At 44.5% G+C, this 24,425-nt stretch overlaps 2 protein-coding genes across 3 annotated transcripts in view; one reads left to right on the top strand and one right to left on the bottom strand.

Annotated features, from left to right (window-relative positions):
- Positions 1 to 15,291, top strand: part of LOC136620342 (squalene synthase-like) — a 194,461-nt gene extending 179,170 nt beyond the window's left edge. The window contains exons 5-8 of the mRNA XM_066595063.1: positions 11,083 to 11,274; positions 11,353 to 11,529; positions 14,152 to 14,304; positions 14,891 to 15,291. Of these exons, the coding sequence (XP_066451160.1) occupies positions 11,083 to 11,274; positions 11,353 to 11,529; positions 14,152 to 14,304; positions 14,891 to 15,013 (645 nt within the window). The 3' untranslated portion in view covers positions 15,014 to 15,291. The remainder of the gene's footprint in view (positions 1 to 11,082; positions 11,275 to 11,352; positions 11,530 to 14,151; positions 14,305 to 14,890) is intronic.
- LOC136620328 (squalene synthase-like) overlaps positions 1 to 24,425 on the bottom strand; it is a 179,203-nt gene that overhangs the window by 109,668 nt on the left and 45,110 nt on the right. The window lies entirely within an intron of this gene.

Here is a 24,425-nt window from a genome sequence, read left to right as displayed (position 1 = left end):
TTGCCCCAGTGGGAAGTGCCTCATCTGGGTGCGAACCGGGGACTGTGTGAGCCTGGGTCCAAGGATGGACTTTCCGGCACCACCGCTGCCATCAACCAGGCGGCGGCTGCCATCTCTGGGTCCTGGCTGTAGCGGGCGGAACACAGGGAGTGTGACGCCAGACGCTCCGCAAGAGGGCATAGCCTCGACGGAGCACACAAAGGGGGCGTGGCCTGGTGCCAGATTCAAAATTTAAAGCCCCTGTACCAGGAGAAGTCGGCTGGTGTTTTTTCTTTTTACGCTGGGTATCGATTCTAAGGACAGGAATGGATCCCACAAGCGCAGGATGTCGGCCAAGAGAGGAGCCAGAGAATCTCCAAACTGTAAGTGGTCCTGTGGACCAACCTACAGACACCTGCACTACACTTCCCTTACTAACAGAGCTCTCCCTTGTCATGTACGACAGGCATACTCAACCTAGGGAGGCTAGGAGGAGAAGTAAAAAGCGTCCAGTATGCTTAGCAAAACTTGATGACTCCTATTTTAAAACATTATGCGCTTCCTGCTCAGCGAAAATTCTGCAGGAAGAAAAATCTTCCTCCATGTCTGAAATCCAGTCAGTTGTCCGTGAAGAAACAGTCCTACCTTTCGGACCTCCAACCAGGGCCCTTAGGGGCCACAAGAAGGTCTGCTCCGGTAGTGTTAGAGTCCGACTCTGACATGGCAGAAGAATTTGATCTTGAAGATCTTGGAAGTGTCGCAGGGGGAGAAAAAATATCTTTCGAAAAAACATTAACAGGGAAACCTTGCAGGACGTCATGTTGCGAGTCTGCTTCCACAACGTAAATCTACATTCCCTGTAAACGCCACACTTAAACAATTGATCCTTAATGATTGGAATTGTGTGGATCAAGCTCTGTTAATTTCTAAAAGAATTTTAGGAGTGTCCTTTTAATTGCGGACAATGAAGTGGCTATCCTTGAGGAGACTCCAAATGTTGACACAGCTATCTCTATGGTGTCTAAAAGAACTGGGCTACCATCTGAGGATAAGTCCCACTTAAAGGACTCTATGCACAACAAAGTAGACATGACCATGTGTAAGTCTTGGTCAACGTCCAGTCTCATTATAAAGCTAATATTGCGGCCACCTTGGTGGCTTGCTCTATGGTGGTTTGACTGGGTCAGCTTCTACGGTCCACTTCGGAGCCCGCGTGGCAGCCCTATCAAACACGGCCTGGGGTGAAGTAGTGGTCAAGAGACATAACCTCCAAAAATAGGTTGTGTACCCTACTCTTTCGGGGAGGCTAGTCATCAGACCCCGCAAAAAGCGCCTTCATTCCATGTCCCTCGTCTACAACGTACGTGGGGAAAGGAAAGACCGGAGGAAGGGGTAAGGCTCTTACTGTTGTCCCTCAACCTGCATCTTCATGCCTGGTGAGCAGAAGATTAGTTCATTTGTGCACTAGTTGGAGAAACTAAGCTACTGACGGTGCCTACCACACGCTGGGAATCGATCCCACAAGCGCAGGCCTGGTGGCGGAGGGGTACAAGATTGAGCTAGAATCCTGCCCTCCAAATAGATTCATTTTAACCTCGGGGGACTGTGGGCCTGGATCCAAGTACGGGTTTCCGGTTCCAACGTGACCGTCATCCAGGCACCAACCCTAGAGCAGGCTCTACTTAAGGGTGAACAGATCATGCTGGATATCGGTGCAGTTATCCCCATCCCTAGGACGGAATGGGGGGGAAAGGGTTTTACTTCCCTCTTTCTGGTTCCCAACCAGATGGCTCCCACCGATGAAGACTATCAAAACCACAACACCCCCCCCCCCCCCTGATTGTTGGTAGGGATAACGTTATAGCTATGATTGACGTAAAGGATGAGTAGTATCACATCCCCAATTATGTCAACTCACAAAAAAAGTTCCTAAACTTGCGCTGAGAATGGCGCCTTCCCTTTGGAATCTCCTCTGCTCCACGGATCTTTTCCAAAGGGATGATTGAAATGGTAGCCTTTCTGCACAATCGCGGATTTATCATCGTCCCCTAGCTGCATAGCTGAATAGCTCAGTGGATAGTTCCCTGCTGGTGGCAGATTCCCTCACTATTCTGAGGTCACACTTGGAGTCCACGCTTCAGCTATCTTAGGGTCTGAGCTGGATCATTAATGATCTGAAATCCAACATGGATCTGGAAAAAATTCCTGGGAGTCATTTTGGATTTTCGTCTCCAATGTTCGTCCCTTCCTCCTCCTAAGGAAACAGCTCATTCTAGAGAATGTTCTGCTCTATATAAAAAATCTACAGTTTCAATAAGAGGCGATGCGGATCCTGGGGCTAATGACTTCATACATTGGAGTGGTTCCCTGGGCCCAGTTCCACAGCTGTGATCTCCTGACACTTATCCTCCAGAATGGGGACAAGTCAGTCCTCACTTGACAGGACAATCCCTATTCCCACTAGGGCTAGATCCTCACTCCGCTGGCGGTTGTCCTCAGACAACCTTTTTAATGGGGACCCCGCGATAACTGATGCCAGCGCAAAAGGGTGAGGGGTCACCTTTGAAGGTGGCCATATACAGGGTAGATAGGACCCTCATGAGAGATCCAGGTTATCTAACGTTAGAGAACGTAATGAGGTTTGGGAAACCCGACGTAGCCTGCAAACCGTTTAGGGATGAAGCATGTAAGGATCTTTTCCGATAACATGATGGCAGTGCCACTCATTCGCTACCAGGGTACCACCAGGAATCCTCTACTTCAGCATTTGTTGGGAAGGTTCCTTCAATGGGCAGAACTCACAACTAAGTCACTGTCAGCCTACCATATAAAAGGAGCCGAGAATTCAGCCGCGGGCTTTCTAAGCAGGAAGAAAGTGGACGCAGGAGAGTGGGGACTCCATCCTGAAGTGTTTAGCCTACTCGGGACAAATAGGGGGTACCTGAAATAGTTTTGTTTTGCGTGAAGCGCAAATGCCAAGTGCCGTCTTCTTTCTTCCTGAGACTCTGAGAAACAAGCCTTAGGCACAGGTGCCCCCTCTCACCCCTGTTTGGGACTTAGCTTACGCTTTTTCCCCTTTACCCCTGATTCCGCTCCTCCTAAGAAAATTACTGCAGCCAAGGCTGTCAGTAACTTTAGTAGCGCCTTATTGGCCCTAAAGAACTTGGTTTCCTCTTCTGACATCTGTCAGTGGGAGAGCCTCTCCATCTTCTGTCAAGACCCCTATTGCTGCAGGGTCCTCTCCTCTACCCGGAGGTTCACAGGTTCAGGCTTACGGCCTGGAACTTGAATGGGTAAAACTCTTAGAAAAGGGTCTATCATCTAATGGGGTTTCCACTAATTGCGAGAGCCTTATGCCCTCGACGGAAAAGATTTATTCCAAAGTCGGGAAATTCTCAGAATGGATGGGTCAGGACATCCAATCAGACATTCGTAAAAATTTTACATTTCGTCCAGGCAGGCCTGGATAAAGGGTTGAGTCCAAATTCCCTCAAAGCCCAAGTAGTGGCTTTGAGGGCATTCTTTGATCAGGAAATTTCCTAGAAGGGCGAGTAGACTGCATCCATTTATAAGGCTTACGGTGCCCCCCCCCCCCCCCCCTGGATCTGACTATAGTCCTTCAGGCCTTCTGCGTTTCCCCCCCCCCCCCCCCCCCCTGTTTGACTCTATTAGAAACCTGTCCATCGCCTTGCTGACGTACAAGGTAGCCCTCCTTGTGGCAGTTATGTCGTTTATGTGCATGAGTGAAATCCAGACCCTTTCGCAAAGGGTGCCATATATGACTATGTACCCCGATGAGATTGTATTCTCCTTAGACCCTTCCCTCCAACCCAAAGTCTTGTCAGACTTCCACGGAGGCCAGCCAATAGTCATTCCAGCCTTTGTCTAAATTTTACAAACAATAAGGAGCAGAGGGTCCATAATCTTGTTAAAAGAGCTGCACTAGCGTACCTTGAGGCAAACGAAAGTTGCAGAAAGACTGACAAAACTTTCGTTCAATTTCAGGGGCAGACCAAAGGGAAGGCCACTTCTAGAGATTCAATAGCAAGGTGACTCAGAAGAGCCATCCAGGAGGCTTACAAGGCCAAGGGCATTCCTCCTCCAGAAGGTTTGAAAGCCCACTCTACTTGGGCGGTGGCATTTTCCTGGGCAGAAAGAGAGCACGCCTCAATCAGATTTGTAACGCAGCCACGTGGACTTCTAGTCATACGTTTATTAAACATTATAGGCTGGACATTAAAATCTAGTGAGGATGCAACCTTCAGAGGAAGGTGCTTCAAGCAGTAATCCCTCCCTAAAAAAGCCCATGCCAGTTATTTGGTATTCCTCCAGGTGTATGCTGTCATGATGTCGGAGGGAAAATGGGAATTTTTCTTACCGATAATTCCCTTTCTTGAAGGCATCATGACAGCATACGGGCTTTTTCCCCCTCTTACTGACACTGTTACCCTTGTTTAACACATGAGGCAATGTGTATGCTTATGATTTTTTTTGTCTAAGGTGTGTGTGGTGCCAATAAAATCACACCTTCTGGTTAAGTATACTGTCACACTGGTTATTTGGAACGCACTGGTGTTTGGTGGGGAGGTTTCTTTTATGCTCTGCCTTTTTCTGTCCCATCAGGTCAGCAGGTGAGCAACCTCCAGGTGTATGCTGTCATGATGCCTTCAAGAAAGGGAATTATCGGTAAGAAAAATTCCCGTTTTCGCAGGAGCGTGTTTCATTGACTTGGAAATTAAAGTAGAAGCATTTGCAGACTTTATACTGCTAACAATCAGCAATCCCAAAGAGACATTAACTCCCCCGCTACAAAAAATTGAGATAATTGGCGGGATCTCGGGCTATACTCTAAGACAACACTGAAGTACTGCTGCTCAAGGGGCCGGCTAAAATTTGTGGTCAGCTCAATATCCCTTCCATAGGGAAAAGCATTCCATATACCTGGGGATCTGGATCACAAGGAATCCTTCTGAACTATATAATGTAAACATAGAACCCTACATTAAAAAACTGGAAACTACCTTGAGTTAATGGAAGAACTTTACGGTGTCATTCTTGGGGACAGCCATCTCCTAAAAATGACAATTTCCCCGCCTGCTATATATTCTACACACCTGACCCATATTCCTAAAATTAAAAGATATAACAGATCAATTATTTGTACAGAAACTTTATTTGGGGGGGAAAGTGGCCGCACATAGCCATCACAGTATTACATGAACACAAAGTCAATGGTGAAATCAATCTACCCCACATAAGAGACCATAACATAGCAGCACAGGTCTGCATTATCCATGATTGGATATATTCCCAATCTCATTTCACAGACTAACTGCTTGATCAAAAAATGACTGGCCCAGTATGGCTACAAAACAGCTTGCACTTCTCATATGCACAACTACCAGAGACAGTTAAACATAACCCTTTGATAGTCACGGCTTGGAAGACATGGGACAGACTATGCCATGATAGCCACACATCGCCACATCTATCATTTATTAATAACCATAGTTTTCAGGACAGAAACCCTCACAATATCTATTTCGCATGGTAGGCCCAAGGCATTGATTCAGTAGATGAACTGCTATATAAAAGTAGAAGCGCATTCTGTTATACAAGGAAATGAAACAAAAATACCCTAAACTATTGGTTCCGCTGTTTTCATATTTACATGCTAGGCATTATATTTTGGGACTTCTGCTACATTTCTGGGAGCTCGATTGGGCAGACAGGTGGCACATGGATTTCCAGGTCAATGGGCATGTGGGGAATGATTGCTAGGTTATATAGAGTAATACGGAATATGCAAGAGCAGAATGAAATTGACCCAGGGGTTGGAAAGTGGTTTCTGGATGACCCAAATCTTACACCTATACTGATTATGGAGTCTATGTCATCGGCCCACAAATGCCTGCCTTTGGCTAGGTTCCTGGAAATGAGGCTACAGGTTGTCCACATTCCTATCTAACCCCTGTAAGAGGATACCGCATGGAATATATCCTACTTCAAACAGTTTTGAATGTAAAACGCCAAATGCTAACCTATACCTTTTGTTTATGGACTTGCCCTCTAATGCAGGCTTTCTGGTCTGGAGTCCGTGATTATACCTACACACTTGCCAAATTTTTATCCATGGGAGCCCTTGTGGGCGATCTTTTGGTACCTTGACCCAAATATATATCACTGTTTAAGAGGAGTTCACAAGCTCTCAAGCTTTGTGGCGACGAGGACTGAAGGCTATTCTACAGGTGTGGGTACAGCAGACAGGCCGTCCACTCAAATTATTCCTAGACAAATTAGCATTTTTATTCCAAATGGATTGGGCCGAAACATCACTTTTCAAGGGAAAAAAAGGTGGGTTCTTTTTTTCGAGACCTGGGGGAGCTTTGTCCAGCTGCTGCCACAGAGAATAAGAGAAAAACTAAAATTGTTTCTACTATACTTGTTTCCAGGAACAAGTGGCATCGGGGAAACTTCCCATCTAGGGTGTTCTACCAGTAGTGCCGTTGCCATGGGGGGCCTCTACACTTTCTAATAAAGTCTCCCGACACATAGGTTGAGAGTCTGTTTTGGCCAAATGGGTGCAATGACAACAGCCTTTGAAAACAGGTGCACCCTGTCAGTATATATGAAACAAGAAAAGAGATATGACTCTGATCACGGCGTGTCTAGATTTTTGTTTTAGTTTTCTTCCCCCCCCCCCCCCCCCCCCCTTTTTTTTTTTATCTGGTTATTAGTTAGATTACAAGAAAATTGTAAGTTGAGATGTTTAGATATCTATTTGCTAACAGACAGCAACAAATCATTGTTTATAATATATCTTGTTCCAGATTCTGGACAGTGAAAACTATATCAAGGTCTGAGATATTATTGTAATGTTAAAATGTCTCAATTTGACCAATAAAAACATTATTCAAAAAAAAATCCTTAATGAATAATCTCAGCCAGATGGTCACAGAAGAGGTCCAGGCATTGAAAGCAAGACCAGTCTCTAAGCTCTAGCTGGGCCCCTCTAAACCAGCAAAAAGGGCCCGTACGCAGCGTTATCTGTCCTTTACATCCAAATTATCGGAGATAGTTATCAAAGGAGAGCATTCTGAATTAACAGTCCCCCTGATCGCTCTAAATATTTTTCTACCCATAATATCCAATTGCTAAAAAAAGGTTCGAAACAATATGGAGGTAGTAGACGTCTGACAAACGCGCTTGGTCCAGGACCAAATGTTTAGAGGGTTAAGCCTTCCTGATGAACGAGAAGCTAACAGATGAATGGGAGAACGCAGAAAAAAAGGCTTGGCTATCTCCTGAGTTTTTAAGGATTGGGTTTTGTTTGCGCTCGAAGATATAAAACTCCTGGCGGGAAGTGACCAAAGTAATCAAGAAGACCTCCATGCCATTTGAGGATTCTTCCCAGTTGAAAGACCCCCATGGATAGTCAGACCTTCTCAAAAATCATGGGAGACTACATCTAGTGTTTAAAAAAAAAAAAAAAAAAAAATTATATATATATATGCGCCATCCCTGTGGCTCTTGCAGCTAGAAAACCATCTAAAGCAGAAGACCTTCAGGGAGGAAATTTAAGTGTGTGCCATTGCTTAAAATGGCCACCGAATTCCTGGCACATGCCTCAGCCGACTGTACGCTTTTTAGTTAAAAACGTGGTGTTGGGGAAACTCCACAAGACGTGCCCTATGCCTTTAGGGCCTGGTCAGAAGACAGGTCTCAAAAATAAGCAACGCTCCATTCCCTTCCAGGGAGTGTATTTTATATGGGCCAAAACTAGACAAGAATCTGGAGAAAGCGGGTTTCCCGACAAACCCACCTACCCAAGAGGAATCCTTCCTTTCGTAAGCAGATGTACTAGCCTAGGGATCTGACAGGTAAGGGTGAAACGGGTAGATGGTCCTTCCTGAAAGGAGTCAAGGTTAAGAGCTCCCGCTTTACTCCTCAAGACAGCCCGAATCCAGATGAAAATAGAGGGCCAGTGGGGGAGGGGGGGTAGGCTCTCTCAGTTCTTGGGAAGATGGAACCAGATAACTGCGAAGCCCTGGGTGCTGAAGATATCCTCTCTGGGGTACAGAATAGAATTCTCATCCCTTTCCCCTAAAGGTTTTATAGTCCCACCAGACTAGTCCCCCTCTTCTCCAAGAGATTAAAACAAAGCACTCAGGACTTGATACAATTGGGAGCTGCTATCCCAGTTCCTTTTTAGAGCAGGGTTTCCCAACTCCTGCTGGGAGTCTATGAGGACTGGTCTTGTTTTCAGAATATCCTATAATAACACCTGTGGCAATGTCTGAGGCACTGACAAGAACTACATAACCTGTGCAATACTGAGGAAATCCTGAAAACATGACCTGTTAGGTGTCCAGGACGACTGGAGTTGAGAAACACTGCTTTTAGAGGATTTTTTTTTTTTTTTTTTTTTACTCCTCCTTGTTTCTAGTTTCCAAACCTAATGGTTCTTTTCAAGCCATACTTAAAGCCCCTTAAGCAGTACATTTCTGAATTGAAGTTTAAAATGGAGACGATCAGATCCACTATTCCCGACTTAAGGCAGCGTCATGTGCACTATTTACCTTCAAAGATGCATACTACATATCTCCAGCCACCTGACATACCAAAAATATCTTAGATTATGGTTAAAAATGGGTTCAAAAATTTTATTTTCAATTTTATCTGTACTCCTTTTGGTATATCCACTGCACCTAGAGTGTTTTCCAAAGTAATGATTGATCCGATGGCCTATTTCAGGGGAATAGGAATTAACCTCATTCCTTATCTAGATGACCTACTAATTTCAGATCGCTTAGACTCTATAGAGAGCCAACTGGGGAAGTCCTATCCGAGCTAGGTTGGCTTATTAACTTCGGAAGAGCCTTTCTAAACCCACTAAACAAACAAAACCTTTCTTGGTACTCTTGACTCATCATAATGTTGCTCCTTTTTACCTCAAACTAAGAGAAGATACAATCCTTTCCATTAGGAAATTTAGGGAGAAGGACTCCATAAGAGAAGCCTTGAAGGTACTAGGCCAGAAGACTGCTTGTCTGCAGATGGTCCCTTAGGCACAATTCCATACTAGGCCACTCTAGCAGGAAATCTTGTCCGCATGGCATAGGCGACAATCGTAACTGGACAAAAAGCTTAAATTATCCACCCAATTGAAAAGATCTCTAGAATGGTGGCTGTTGCCCCAAAACCTTTAAAAGGGTTCAGTGGTCCTTATGCCCACTTTTAGTAACTATGGATGCAGGCCAGTCAGATTGAGGTGCACAGGTGGCAGATGTGAAACTTTAGGGTTCCTGGGCTTCCCATGTCTGCTCCCTATTCCTCAAATACTAGCGCTGATGCAAACAGAAGATGACACGTGGAAAACGTTGAAATATTTTCTGACAATATTACAGTGGTGTCTTCGTCATCATGGCGGCACCAGACATCCACATCTCCAACATCTGTCACAGAGAATATTCTTGTAGATGGAGGAAAAAATAAAGTACTTGTCAGCCATTTTCTTAAAGGCTCCCAAAATGTCATAGCAGACTTTCTGAGCTGACAAACTAGACTCAGGGGAATGGTCTGTGAACACAGAAGTTTTCTGTTTAACGTTCAGTGGGGTCAGCCCCAGATAAACCTCTTTCCTTCAAGGAGGAACTCCAAGTGCCACAGGTTCTTCTCCTTAAACTCGGCAGACAAGCCCCCTAATCTAATGAGTCCTACAAAAAATTTGGAACTGCCAGACCAGGGTAATCATTGCCCCAGCATGGACAAAGACCCTGGTTCTCACAGTTGTCCTCACTGACTGTTCAGACCACCCCACCCCACATACCCGCTGCTTCTCAGACAGAACCTTCTGTCCCAGGGCCGAGTGTTCTGTCAAGAGATCCACAGGATGAGGTTAATGGCTTGATAAAATCCTAGATTTTTATACAAGAAGGTCTAGATAACAGACTAAGCCCTAGATCCTTGAAGGTACATGTCGTGGCCCTTTTGTTCTTTGACACCCAGGTAATAGAGAACAGGTGGATCTGCAGATTTCTCAGAGGAGCAGATAGACTCAGCCCCTTCATTAGGAAATCTGTTCCCTCCTGGTACCTTAACCTAGTGTTAGACAGTCTGTGAACCTCCCTTTTGGGCCCATACAACCAGTAATGCTAAAGACCCTGACTATCAAAGTGGCTTTTTTGGAAGCCATTACAACCGCCAGAGAAATTGGGGAGATATAAACATTGTCTTGTAGAGAACCCTATTTAAACGTGCTTGTTAGAATAGTCAGGCTAGATTCCTCCTTTTTTCCTAAAGTGGTATTGACGTACCACATGGAACAGGAAATAATTCTGCCTTCCTTCTGTCAGACCGTATAAGTGATAAGGAGCGATTTTGTCTACCTAACATAGGTGTTGGCCTGCAGTCTTTAACCTACTTACAAGTCTCACTGAGCTTTTAAAAGATCTAATCTTTCTTCAGTTTCAGAGCCAAAATAAAGGGAAAGCGGCTACGAAAGATTCCACCCCTGGGTGGATCAAAATTTCAATCCAGAAGGCATATGAAGCCGATTGATACGGTTTCATAATCTGGTATTGCCTTCATGTGTGCGGTCAGGATGGAAGGAATGGTAAAACTAGGATTGATTTTTACCATTAATCTTTTCCATGAGCCCATCATGAGGGCACGTACTTACCCATCCTGGTAGGTTACTGTATACCATGCATGTAACAAAGTACGTTGTTTTTTTCAGCAACAGTGAAAGATTGGGCCAGTATCCGTCATGATAATTTGAAGTCACTGGAGAATCGTGGTGGGAGGTGGCCTTATGAACTCTTGTCTTCCTGTCCCAGCGGGGTTAGAGGGAATCCACCATGTGTGCTGTCATGATGGTTGGAGAAAGTTAGGAGGCTTTGGAACTTGAATGCACTTTGAAAATGGGACCATTTAAAAAAGAAACAAAAAAACTGTTCCTCCTGTAAAAAGCAAACCAGGCTTGCTTGTGTAGCCTGAAATTTGGGAATGTGAAGGAAAATGTCATGTCCTCAAGTAAATACTAATGCAAACTGACTAATGATTGTGTGGCAACACTAAAACCCGAGCCTTCTGTCTCTTCAGTACTGTTACTGTGTGTCCGGATTAGTGGGGAATAGTCTATCCTGGCTGTTTTCAACCATGGGACTGGAAGATGACATTGTTGGTGTGGACACAAAGCTCTCAAACGCTATGGGCCTATTCCTGCAGAAAGTCAGCATCATCCGAGATTACCTGGGGGACCAGCTGCAAGGAAGAGAGTTCTGGCCCAGAGAGGTGAGTATGGACTGACTTCCCATGAGTTCTATGGGTGACTGTAGTTACCCAACACTGTCCTCGTTCTGCTGTCATCAGGTGTGGAGCAAATACTGCAACAAACTGTCAGATTTGGCAAAGTCAGAGAACATCGTGCCGGCGGTGCAGTGCTTGAATGAACTGGTGACAAATGTGCTGCCGCATATCCCAGATGTCCTGCTCTACCTGTCCCGGCTAAGAAACCAGAGCGTATTTAACTTCTGCGCCATCCCACAGGCAAGTGTTTGATGGCATCTCCTCTTGGAGACCACCTCCACAGCTCGATCTCTTTCCTTATTCTGCTTGCTGTTGAGGTTTTTGAAGGATTGGTCCTGTGTGTCTTCCACTTTTCTATCTACACAGCCCCTGGTGGACAAATTATCAGCACATTTGGCTTTCGGTATCCTCTCTACATGGATAACTGTCATTTATACACCTTTTCCTGGAGACCTCACCTCCATCACTGCCTAAGTCCCAGTAAGTGTCTGTCTGTGGTCTTTAACACAATCCTCTCTACCCGAAACTGGGCCTTTCAAAAGCTGAACTTGTTCTTGTTTCTGCCATCTACTAACCAACCTAAGGCTAGCTTCACACAGGCGAGATTCATATTGGGCCAAGAAACCCGTCCCGCTATCATGTCTGTCATCGTGCATTTTCTCCACAGATGTGAGGCGGTGTTCATGCAAATATGCCTCACATCACTTCTGGGAAATTGCGATCCTCTGGCGCTAGCTTCACTGTGGGAATCCCGCATTCGGGGACCGACCTGCCCTTGTGCAGGAGGCTTAAAGGCCTAAAGCTGATATTTCTACTTCAGGCTGTGGTACTACTAGAATGCCTCGGCAGCATGCCTTCTGTCTTGGGGAGAAAAGGAAAGATCAGAGTCAAATATGACCCCATTAGCAATTACTTGCATGCTCCTATCACAAACCCCTAAAAAACCTCTCCAGAATCTGCCCTCTTACTGTACAAATGACAATCTCTTGGTTGCCCTGCTTCATTCTCATCTTGACTACTGTAACACTACTGATTTGGTCTTTGTCTCACTAAACTCTCCCCTCTCAACTCAATCCTGAATGCAGCAGCCAGGTTTTTGTCCACCCTGTGCAGTTCATACTCCTCAACCTCATTCATAAAGTTCTGCCCAGTGTTCTGCCTACCTAGCTCTTCTCCAACCCTACCTATGCTCTCCGTTCTACTTGTGACTTGGCACTAAGTTCTACCATCGCGCCCTACCTTCCACTCCCATCTAATAGACTTCTCTTGAGCTGCTCCAGTTCTCTGGAATGCATTACCTTGGACAATCTGGTTAATTCCCCCAGTACCCAGTTTTAAGTGCGCTGTTAGGCCTTCCTAAAGAGCCTATCGCATCCGCCAATCTAATGCCCCTTTTTTACAGGGGACAATTGTTCAGATTCCCACAGGATTCTGAACAATAATCATCCCATATAAATGCATGCAGAAAACTGAACGACGTGCCATTCAGTGTAAACAGCAGTTCACTTTTGAACAACTGTCTGCTTACTGTGAATGGAGGCGGGGGAGGGAATGGAATGTACCCTTGTACATTCTCCTTTACAACCCAACCGCCTTCATCTCACTATCTCGCTCCCTTACACCTCATGTCTATATACAGATACTGGCTGGTGATGGCTCATACAGCTTTATGGATACTTCCCTATGTAGATATAAGGATGAATCACTGATGGTGGTGACAATCAAAATGGATATAAATATTCCTATTTTATATAAAAGTTGGTTGAACTGTTGTACAAAACAAGTTCTGTTGCAATCTATGAAAGGAAAAAAGGTGACCAGAAGAGGTAAGCTCTTGTGAGAAGGACACATGCCCCCTACTCACTGTATCAGTTTACTACTACCGTGTTTCCCTGAAAATAAGGCACCCCATGAAATTTGCAGAAGTCCCAAATATAAGGCACCCCGATAGTAAGGCATAGTAAAGTCTGCAGGCAAGTCAAGAGGCCTGTCCCCTGCTGCCATCCCTGTTGTCTCCTACCTCCAGATGTATAGGTAGATTTGCAGACAGTCTGCTGTTATCCTGTCCCTGCTGTGCTGTATGAGTGTGCTGTTCTGAGCTCCCCTTGCTGGCTAGAAAAGTCCATACTGTATGTTCTGTTCCTGCTGTACATGTCTGCTGTGGTGAGCTCCCCCTGGTGGCCGGAAGCTGCAATACCATCCCTGCTTACAAGTGGTACAGGAACTTCTGTCTGCAGACAGGTAGGTTACTTTACAGCCCTTATTTTTTATGGCTCTGTTTGTGAGTCAGGCAACCTGTGTGTGATTCTTAAAGCTGGGTTCTCACAGAGCGTATTTCCAGCGGAAATTTTGCAGTTTGGCCACAGCGATAAACAGCGAGATTTCCACCGGGAAAGCGCTGCTTCAAAACCCACGGCACTCAGCCGCTTGTTTTGAAGCAACCTGGCTGCACGCTTTTCCGTTTCTGTGGCCAGTGAATCCACACCACAACACCGGCTTCTCCCAGCTTTGCCGTGGCAGATTTGCTGTCCCATGTGGACGAGATTTCCGAGAAATTTCGTCCACATATCTGGCCAATTGAGGGATTAGCGGCCACAGACGGATTTGCCGCGGCGAAATAAGACACCCCCTGAAAATAAGACGTAGCGCATATTTGGGAGCAAAAATTAATATAAGACGCGTCTTATTTTCGGGGAAACGGGGTATATGCAATCTGAGTCTTGTATATACATGGATCTGCCGATTTTTTTTCTATCGTTTTGTGGATGGACTTGCTAAGATAACACAAGTTGTGCCATGACCTTTTTTGCAACTCAGGGTTTTTGCTGCCTCCATGCTAATAAATCCTCCTTGTGCCCTCAGGTCACGGCTGTCGCCACACTGGCCGCCTGCTACAACAACCGGCAGGTATTTAAGGGAGTGGTGAAGATCCGCAGAGGACAGGCGGTGACACTAATGGTGAAGGCCACCAATATACATGCAGTCCGAGCCATTGTGTATCAATATGTGAATGAGGTAAGTGGTGTTCACCTCTACATCACTGTGAGGAGCAACACTGGGTATGTTACATTTAGCTCTAAGGATAGGCCATCAATATCTGATCAGTGGGGGGTTAGTAAGCTGTATGAAGTGTCCATGGTGCCCCGCTGTGCTCATTCATTGCTTACCTAGGCACAGTGCTGTACATACAAATATGGCTAAGCCAAACACAGGGGACTGCGCTGTAGTACTGTGCACAGCCACATCAGTATATATGGCACTGTGCCTTGTAAGCAATGATGCGGCCTCTTCAGCTGCTTGGTGGAGAGCCAGGAATTGGACCCCTATCCATCTTAAAGATGGACCAATAGTTCCCTGTCCAGTATGAAGACAGCGCTGGCCAAGCATCATGTGCAGTTGGCGCTCCATTCATTTCAAAGGGGGTGCAGGGAGGCTGCCCCTTTTAAGATGTTTGATGCGGAGCTCCAAGTCAGTGTCTTATTCTGAAACGTTGCAGGCTTAACTTCCCTTGAAGGCACAGACGCTTCTTGTTTTGTTTTTTGTTTGTTTTTTTTTAAACTTCTCTTCAGTCTTCTACACATTGTCTCTCTCCCCCCTTTAGATCGACCGGAAGATCTCCATGAGAGACCCTTCTGCTGAGCGTACAAAGAGTATTGTCTCCACCATCCAGAAGCGGACGGTGTCCAGTGTGTCCCCACACAGGTATTCCCCCGTTTACCCGTGACGTGCCATAACCGATTTATGTGCAGGAGTGCATATAGCCACTCAACTCATGTACTAGGATATGAAGGGTTACACTTGATTGGGCACATACCACAGCTGCTGTAATGCTACCTCAACTTGCCACAAGTAGTCGGTCAACGACGTCTGCCATATGGTGAAAGTACGGTGTGAGTAGGCACTTTAAGAGACTGATGGGAACAGTCCTCCATTGAAGACTAGCTGAAGACACAGATCTGCACTCTCCAACTGTTGGGAAAACTGCAAGTTTTTGTTTGTTTTTTTTCCCTCCACCGGATTACTGTCAGGCCAGGATTTTATTGGAACTATCATATTAAAGGGTTTTTTTCCCTAATTATTTAGTATATTGTATTTAGCAGAATTATGTATTTTATAGTATTACCTTATTTCTTCTGTATGAATCCTACATTGTAATCACGGCACAAGAATGCCCCAGGCTAGTTCTGTTGGGTTTTTCTGTTTTGGGGTTTATCTGCTAGTCCTTTCAGTATGTTTGATGCATCTCTACTAGTCACCTTCATTCATGTTCTCATAGACTTCTATTCTCACAGGGTTGTCTGTCTTTTACACACGCACCTGATTGCTTGGTATCGCTTTAGTGCGTTATATACTGGGCACCGATTGGGTATTTGGTGTAGATGGTGACTTCTACTTATGTTCCAGAACCCCGACTTTACTTTTCTATAAGTTGTTTCACTGGTATGTATGTTTTTATGTGCATATTTCATCAGCATGGACTCGGTTGTTGCGTTGATACTTGCGCTGACTTAAGGTGCATTCACACGAACGTATATCGGCTCAGTTTTCACGCCGAGCCGATATACGTTGTCCTCGTGTGCAGGGGTGGGGGGAGGATGGAAGAGCCAGGAGCAGGAATTGAGCTCCCACTCCCTCTGCCTCCTCTCCGCCCCTCTGCACTATTTGCAATGGGGAGAGGTGGGACAGGGGCGGGGCTAATTCACGGAGCTTAGCGCCCCCCCCCCCCACCCCCCCTGTACGCGAGGACAACTTATATCGGCTCGGCGTGAAAACCGAGCCGATATACGTTCATGGAAATGCAGCCTTATGGTCACAGGAGAGCTTTGATTAGTATCAACTCCTACCCATCTAGGCTGATTAATCCTTTCCAATTGCCAGCCACCCGCACACTCCTCAGCTTATTTATTTAATGGGTACGAAAGTTATGGATTACTTGGAATAACTCAACAGAAATGCATAAAAATAAATTTGTTTTTTGTCTTTTTTTTTTTTTGTCCTGAAACAATTGCAAATAAAAACATCAAGTTTTCGTTTATTGTGGTCTATAATTTTTGAGTGGTACTTTTATTGATGCAATCTCCCAGGATGAAGTCCAGACTTCCATCTACATGTCTCACAGCAGAAACTGGTTTCTCATCTCTTTAGCTATAAACCATGCAATCCTTTTGGACTTTTTCTGGTTCGTTTTGCATTAGGAAATTATATATTGTGTATATTTTTTTTTATTTGGTCTTTCCTCGCCCTTCAAAATTGATGGTCTCCTCCCCTCTTTCTTGCATTTGTGTTTCTCTCATTGCCCACAAGGTGAGTGATGAGGCTTTTTTTTTCTCTGTATTAGGTGTCTGCAATTTTCTCTACTCTCCTCATCTATGGAGTAATGAATGTAGTTGTTCATAACAGCAGCTTCCAGCAGCCAGAAGAATTTTATTTATTTATTTTTTTTTTTTTAAACCACCATTTGTAGAATCTTCTGGTAAAACCATAACATCACACCACCCATAAACTTAGTCTAGTCCGAAATAATGGTGTTTCTGATTTTGAACCACCTGTTGCTTCCAAGAACACGGATTGTGTTTTGAGGGCCACAGAATGGGTAGTATTGTATTTTGTCAGCACCGGAAGCTAGGGGTTTGATAGGACTTGGATGCAGGAAGGCCCCTGTCGCACCCCTAGCTTAAGAGGAGTTGAATTCCGCAAGGTCCTGGAAGCTGTGTGTCAACATACAATAATAGCCATACAGCCGACCGCCACTCCTAATATTGTGCTGCCCTATGCTGCTGGTCTCAGCGGTGTGCGCACCCCACCACCGCTCAGCAGCGATCTCATCTGGGGACCGGCTGGTCTCTCTGCTGCCTTCTGCCACACAGCTTCAGGGCACACTGAGGGCGGAGATCTGGTGACCGCTGGCTGGCTTGCAGGAGGAGCCAGAACGCCCACAGCAGGCCAGTTACAAGGAGTGCAGATGTAACGGTACAGCCGGCGGGGAAGAAGCAGCAGCAACCGGGAGTCCGTGGAGGCTGGGAGAGGAGCCGGGAATGCAGATCTATACTCTCCTGCCAGCGGGGATGTCGACCAGCTGTGGCAAAGCGCCGACCAGAAAAAGTAGCTTGGGGAAACAAACTGAACACCCGGAGAGCATGCCAGACTGGCGCCAGCAGCGAGGAGCTCAAATCACACAGCAGGGACTTGGGACGGGACCCAGGACATTAGAATGATAGTGGGCTGCCAGGAGCTGCAGCCAAGCAAATTCAGGGGGCGTTAACGGCCAGGATTTACTGGTAGCTACAAGATACAATAATACCCACAGAATGTACTAAGAATTGTCATCTCCTGTCTTGGAATGAGAGCACATACTTTTCCTGCCACATTCATAGGCACAATCTTGAAATTCCTGAAGGTGTCTCTTGTTTTGTTTTTTTTTTCCCCCTCCTTTTGTTCACTAGGGAAACCCTTCCTAGAAGTTATAACTGTTCCTGTAATATGCAATTCAGGAGCAGGTTGAGGGCTTGTGTAGAATCAGTGTGTGAACATGGGGTGGCCTGTAGTACCACTTGTTGCACCACAGGATCACAATTGGATGTAAATGGAAAATCGGGCCGAATAAGACTATGTGGTGGTTTTGCCATAATCATTAACGTGAGTAAATACATAGCCATCTTCAGAATCCCACAGGCAAAACAGTCCTAAACCCCACTTTGTTGGCTTCTTGGGGTTGAATTCAAGTGCTACAATCCATTCTTTGAGGCCTACTGTGCTCTCAGCTCTAGCCAGTTTTTTTTCTAGGAACATACAATTATAGAGATCTCTTCCATCACCTAGTTATACCCAGGACTGTAACTAACAAAGTGGCGCCCTCTACATCCTGAGGAAAGAAGGTTTCATCACCAACATAAAAGGGGGTTCATTACTGTAAGAGCAGTGAGACTGTGGAACTCTCTGCCTGAGGACGTGGTGATGACAATTTCAATAGAGGTCAAGATGGGCCTGGACAACTTTCCTGAGTAATAACATAATATTGTATCCCAGTGGCCCTTAAAGTAAAATAATTTTTTTTTTACTTTTCACGAAAATATTTAATGGTGATTCTACTAGAATTTCACCTTCTGAATTCATAATGTGTCCTTGAAAATCAGGTGATATTTGTGCATTGCAAGACACACTAATATGAACCTATTCGTTTGAATGAAGTCCTAAACCTGAGGTAACCCCCGCACATCGCGGCACGCTCCCTTTTAATGGTCAATATGTAAACAATGGGAAACACTTGCTAATCCTCCAATGGGGATGAAAGCTGTGCCAGAGGATCGTAACCTCACGGACGTGATGGGTGGTGGTTTTCACAAACGCCTAGCATCCGCAGGTACATCGCCCATTCATGATATCTGGCTCTGCTTTGTGTAGGAAGCCTTAGCACTTTCCCATGAGGCAGGGTTTTTGTGACACACATAAGTACTCGATTTTCTAAAACTTGAAATGTAAGTCAACCTTATGTAAAATGCAGTTTACCTAGAAAGTTTTTGCTTCAGGAATGTCCCTCTTGAAGGTTCAGCAATGTTCAGCCAGCATGCTAGGACTCCACTTGCCTCAGTACCTCTGTTCCATCATAGTAATCTGCTTATGGAAACGCTCACCACGCCGGTCACTGACAGCCCCAAGAGGTTCTGGGAAGACGTCCAGGTGGGAGTCCAAGAAGTGAAGTTTTAAGGACATATTGCATCCCATGATTTCCAGGAGGAGACCTTTTTGAATGACAACCAGGCTGCTTTTGCAATGGGTTTAACCCCTTAGTGACGGACCTATAGTGTTTTTACGTCCTGCTGTTGCAGGACGTGTATGGAGGGAGATAGCGCCGCCCTCCCGCGGTGAGATCGGGGGAGCCGTGCAGGTGTCATGGCAGCCGGGGCCTTCTGAAAGGCCCCAGGGCTGCCTTAGCAGACTGCCTATCAAGTCATCCCCGTGGGGTGGCTTGATAGACTGCCTGTCATACTGCAGGAGTGATGAAAGCATCGCTGGTTGTGGTCCTCTACGAGGACTAAAAGAAAGTGTAAAAATAAGATCAATAAAGTTTTATTAATTACTTTAGTAATTTTAAAAAAAAAAAGGTAATAAAGATTCAAAAAAAAACCCTTTTGCCATATTTGCAATAAAAAAGTCAAAATAGTAAGCCAAAAATACGTGTTTGGTATCGCTGCGTCCGTAAAAGTCCGATCTTTCAAAACAATGTATTATTTACGCCGCATGGTAAACGTGGTCCAAAAGAAGAAAAAAAGAACGCCCGAAATGCACTTATTTTGGTCACCCTATCTCCAAGAAAAAATGTAATAAAAAGCGACCAAAAAGTCAGTTGTATGCGAAAATGGTACCAACGGAAACGTCAGGACGTAGCGCACAAAATGAGCCATCGCTGAACTACGTCGACGGAAAAGTTATTGTGTGCAGAAAATGGACACAGAAAATAATTTAAAAAAATTAAATATCTTAAAAAAAAAAAATACTATATAAGTTTGGTATACCCATAGAATAAAGTTATGTCATTTTTGTTGCAATTTGTGCGCCGTAGAAAGAGGACGCACCGAGAGATGGTGAAATGTCGGGTTTTTTTCTCCATTTCTCTCCGCTTAGAATTTTGTAAAAGTTTTTCAGTATATTATTTGGTACAATAAATGGTGCCATTGAAAAATACAACTCGTCCCGCAAAAAAACAAGCCCTCATACAGCGACGTCGATGGATAAATAAACGAGCTACGATTTTTTAAAAGGGAGGAGGAAAAAAAACGTAAATGGGAGAAAAGCAAAAAAGCTCCGTCACTAAGGGGTTAACAGCTCCTGAAACTTCATCATTGATCACTGATCTTATTTGTGGTCCTATTTAAAAAAAAAAATAAAATCCTTTCAGTTTTTCATCACTAACTCTGGGCAATTTAGATTTCAAATGCAGAAATGTTGCAGAATTTCTATTAATTTGCTTTTACAAGTTTTCATCAGTCCCAGTTTTAGATGCGGTGGAGGCAAATACACTTCTCAGAATTCACTAGACACCTTTGTTTTTGTCCAGGATGCACATTTAGGCCATTGTGTTCGAACATAGTGAGACTTACTATCCCTGTTGTCCTAGGCACAAACAGCAGGATTTAGTGACCCAAGCAATGGCCTTCAAATCTCCACAGATGTTCTATTTTTCATACTGTTTTTTTTTTTCTCTAACAGTTCCATACTTTTGTATATCTCTTTCATAGCATCAGGATGCGCTACAGATTGATCATGAGTAGGACACTAGATATAAAGCTAATTCATACAATGACGGCCTGAAGGACACCTGAATTTAAAAAAGTGTATCACAAAATCCTTGCCTGATGGAAATATTCTAATAGGTTTGAATTCAGGAAGTGAAGAATCACCATTGAATATTGTTGTGGGAAAAAAAAATCCTGTTGACCAGTGTCCGTAATAACTCCAGAAGGGTCAGTGATCCGGGGATTATTCCGATTACCAGATTGGAGCCAGGGACGATGTTTTGTTTTTTTTTACCTTAAATAGGGAAATTTGGCCTCTACCTCATTGGGTTTTTTTTTTTTTTGCCTTCCTCTGGATCAACATTGAGGGCTACTAGGCTGAACTGGGTGGACATGTGTCTTGTTTCGGCTTTAGATACTATGTTCTGTCACTGCGTCCGAGAACTGTAGACCAGTGTTCCCCCAACTCCAGTCCTCAGGGAGCGCCAACAGGTCATGTTTTCAGGATTTCCTCAGTGTTACACAGGTGATGTAATTATTGTCAGTGCCTCGGACATTACCACAGGTGTTCTTACCATAGGATATCCTGAAAACATGACCTGTTGGTGGTCCCTGAGGACTGGAGTTGGAGACCTCTGCTGTAGACGATCACCATCATGATATTCCTTCCAGCTACCTGTAACTGGTAGCAAATTATCGCCACGTCTTTCAGCATCACTAGATGTATTATTACCGCATACAGTAACATTTTCATCATCACGTTCATCGTTGAACCCTTCTTCACTATCACTATCCTCCATAATTCTCCTTAGGATATCCTGATCTCCATCTTTCCCTCTCAGATGCTTGAATCGGGAGCGTGAGAATACATCGCCGTCGCGGTGACATAATGCATTACGTCATTGTGTCGGCCACGCTCCGGCATCACAGTCCGGGGGCTTCCAATGGGTCCATTTGCCAAAGATCATGGGGAACCATCATTTTTGATTACTCATATCTCGGAAAGTGTTGGGCATAGAAAGATGTAGGAGATCTCATTGTTAAATCTCCATATTACGAAGACATAGTTTTCCTAACTCAGTAACTTTAATACAAGTTAACCCTTTCCAATCCAGTTTCTCTGCCACTCACACGCTCCCCAGCCCTTATTTATTTTGGGTGGGAAAGCGCATTGTGGATTCCTTGGAATAACAAGAGAAATACATAAAAATGAACTCAAAGGATGATTTTATTAGCAGTTCTTTGAAAATTAAATGTGTGTTATGAGAGTTTCACATCAGGAAGATAATTTACAATAATCCTGTAAATATATGTATATTGATATCACAAACATTTATATTATTAGGGCTCAGGCCCACAAGCGTCGCGGGATACGCCCACGGATTTACGCCGTGGGAGTACAAGGATGTAAACAAAGAAGTGATCGCGGAAAACCGTGCGGCTTTCCTCGATCTCTATTAATAGATTCCCCCCACGGTGTAAATCCGCGGCAAATAGAACATGTCACAATTTATTTCCCGATGTGTAATCCGCGCTAGAATTCCACTGGTGAGCATTGGCAGGCAGAAAGCTATTAGGTCCGAAAATAAGACACTGGGTCTTTTGGGGGCACCAATAATATAAGACAGTGTCTTATTTTCGGGAAGTGTCTTGTAATACTCACTTAGTATCCGGCATTCAGGTCCCTCGCGCTGGGCTGCGGCACTGCTTCAGGCTTCCATGTAATCCTCAGTGGTGACAGAGCATTTCTTCCTGGTAACGGGGCTTGGATACCCCGCCTCCAGCAAGCGATTGCTCTGATTGGTTCATCAAGCGCTGCATCAGCCAATCATAGCAATTCATTAAATGACATCATTGAATGGCTGTGATTGGTTAATCAAGCTTTGACGTGGCGCTTGATTAACCAGCACAAGAGACCCGAACGCCGGCTACTAGGTGAGTATTTTTTTCCCCTGTAGTGTAGATAGGGCTTATTTTCAGGGGAGGGCTTATATTTCAAGTCACCCCCTAAAATCAGGGTAGGACTTATTTTCGGGGAAACATGGTATGTATGCCCTGTACACAAAATTTCTTACCACAAAATTTCAGGAAGGCGGTTTTGAAATAAAAATTCTGACCACTTACTGACAAAATAATGCATAATTAATGATACTGGCGGGTGATAGATATGGTGCTGTTGTGAAGTGTGTGTAATATCTGTATATAATGGGGGGGTTTTCTGACCTTAAGGCCTGTGACATATGGGCACATTTGCGCAACATGTTGAACGCACAAGTTGCGTGCACAATACGCAGTGCATAGAACCCATTGACTGCACATTTTGTGCGCATTTCAGTTGTATAAAAAAAATTTGCAGCATGTTCTATTTTTATACGAATTTGCGCTCAAAGATGGCAGATATTGAACTAATTACACTTACTTGCTTTTTCGCACGTTCAAAAAATATAGTTAAATGTTCACAAATGCGCTTACGCCTGTGTGACACCGGGTCCAGAAATGAGTACATGAGTTAGAGGCATCATATGTACCTGGTACATGCAGCTCTCTCCTTGTAGTTTATAGGACTTATGAAATGCCAGGCCGTAGCCTCCACATCCATCATGTACAACGAAAAGAGCCACATGCATTGTCTTCTCCTCTCTGGTTGGGTGGAAGGTGACCCCCATTCTCCCATTAGGTGGGAATGATGGAAGTGGAACTTACTGATATACTGACACAAAATACAAGGGCAGATGGAGACCCACATCCCTCAGCATGCAGACAAATTGCAATATGGAGGAGCGTTGCACAGCTGCAAAACACGATTAGCAACCACTTTCATACCAACCACATATTGGGGTGGTGGTGGGAGGCTCCTTAGTATGGAGTGGGTATGTTCCAAAAAAAACATTTTGGAAATTTTTGTTTCAATTTTACTTTAATTTTTAGTAACAGTGTTAGGTAAAATGTTCTAAATCTTCATATTATGAAGAGGATGACATCTAGCACATCTTCCTACACTCAACAGTTTCCCATATATGAATTATCAAAAATTCTAGTTCTCAGTGACCTTTGGAAAATTGACCCCCATCCTGTAATTCTTGACCCCATATGTCTGAAAATTGAGATTTGTATATGCATTCTAGTAACTAAGTCTTATGAACATTGGAGAAGGTTGGGTGTTTTCCCTTGGGTGGTTTATCCTGGACTTTAGCCCCATTTACACGCAAAGATGATCGCTCAAAATTCAACATAAGCTGACCGTTTTGAGCAATCATTTTGCATTAGGTACTAATGGGCTACTCAGCCCATTAGTATCTAACTACCATCGTTTGCATGTATTTAGAGAACTGCGCGTGGTCTGTTCTCTAAATAAATCTGCTTTGTTGTTCTGCGAGTTGCATACAATGTTATCAGCGCTGCCCACGGAGAACTCAGCATGCCGCCCCTCTGATCAGGGATGAGGATTTTATGCTGACCTGAAGTCAGCAATGAATGAAGGGTGCACGGTAAGTGCATGATCGGCGCGCATTTACACGCAACAGCTATTGGACAAAAGCCATCGTTCGGACAAATTTTGAGTGATAATCGTTGCATGTAAATAGGGTTTTTGTGCGTGGATATTATGGTGATTTCTGCCTCTAATACCACATCACTGGAACCTTTCATATTACTATAGGCTTTGTCGTCCTTAGTTTTGCACTTACACTTTGATTCTATCCTTTGGCTATATGAATTTTTCTACTGCCTGTAAGTATATCTTTTTATATAACGCTGATGCATTTGCATGTATTTCCTTTTTTTCTGCTCCTTGTACTCTCTGACTCGTATTTTGAGGTATACCAATAGTGGCCGACTATTTGTCTTATTTTGATCACCGGCCAAGACTCATTATTTCCTAAGGACCCATTCACACTGGCATAT

This window comes from Eleutherodactylus coqui, chromosome 1 (genome assembly GCF_035609145.1).
Source record: "Eleutherodactylus coqui strain aEleCoq1 chromosome 1, aEleCoq1.hap1, whole genome shotgun sequence".
NCBI classification, from domain to species: Eukaryota; Metazoa; Chordata; class Amphibia; order Anura; family Eleutherodactylidae; genus Eleutherodactylus; species Eleutherodactylus coqui.
The sequence above is the reverse complement of the archived record's forward strand: the minus strand, read 5'-3'. Positions and strand labels throughout refer to the sequence as shown.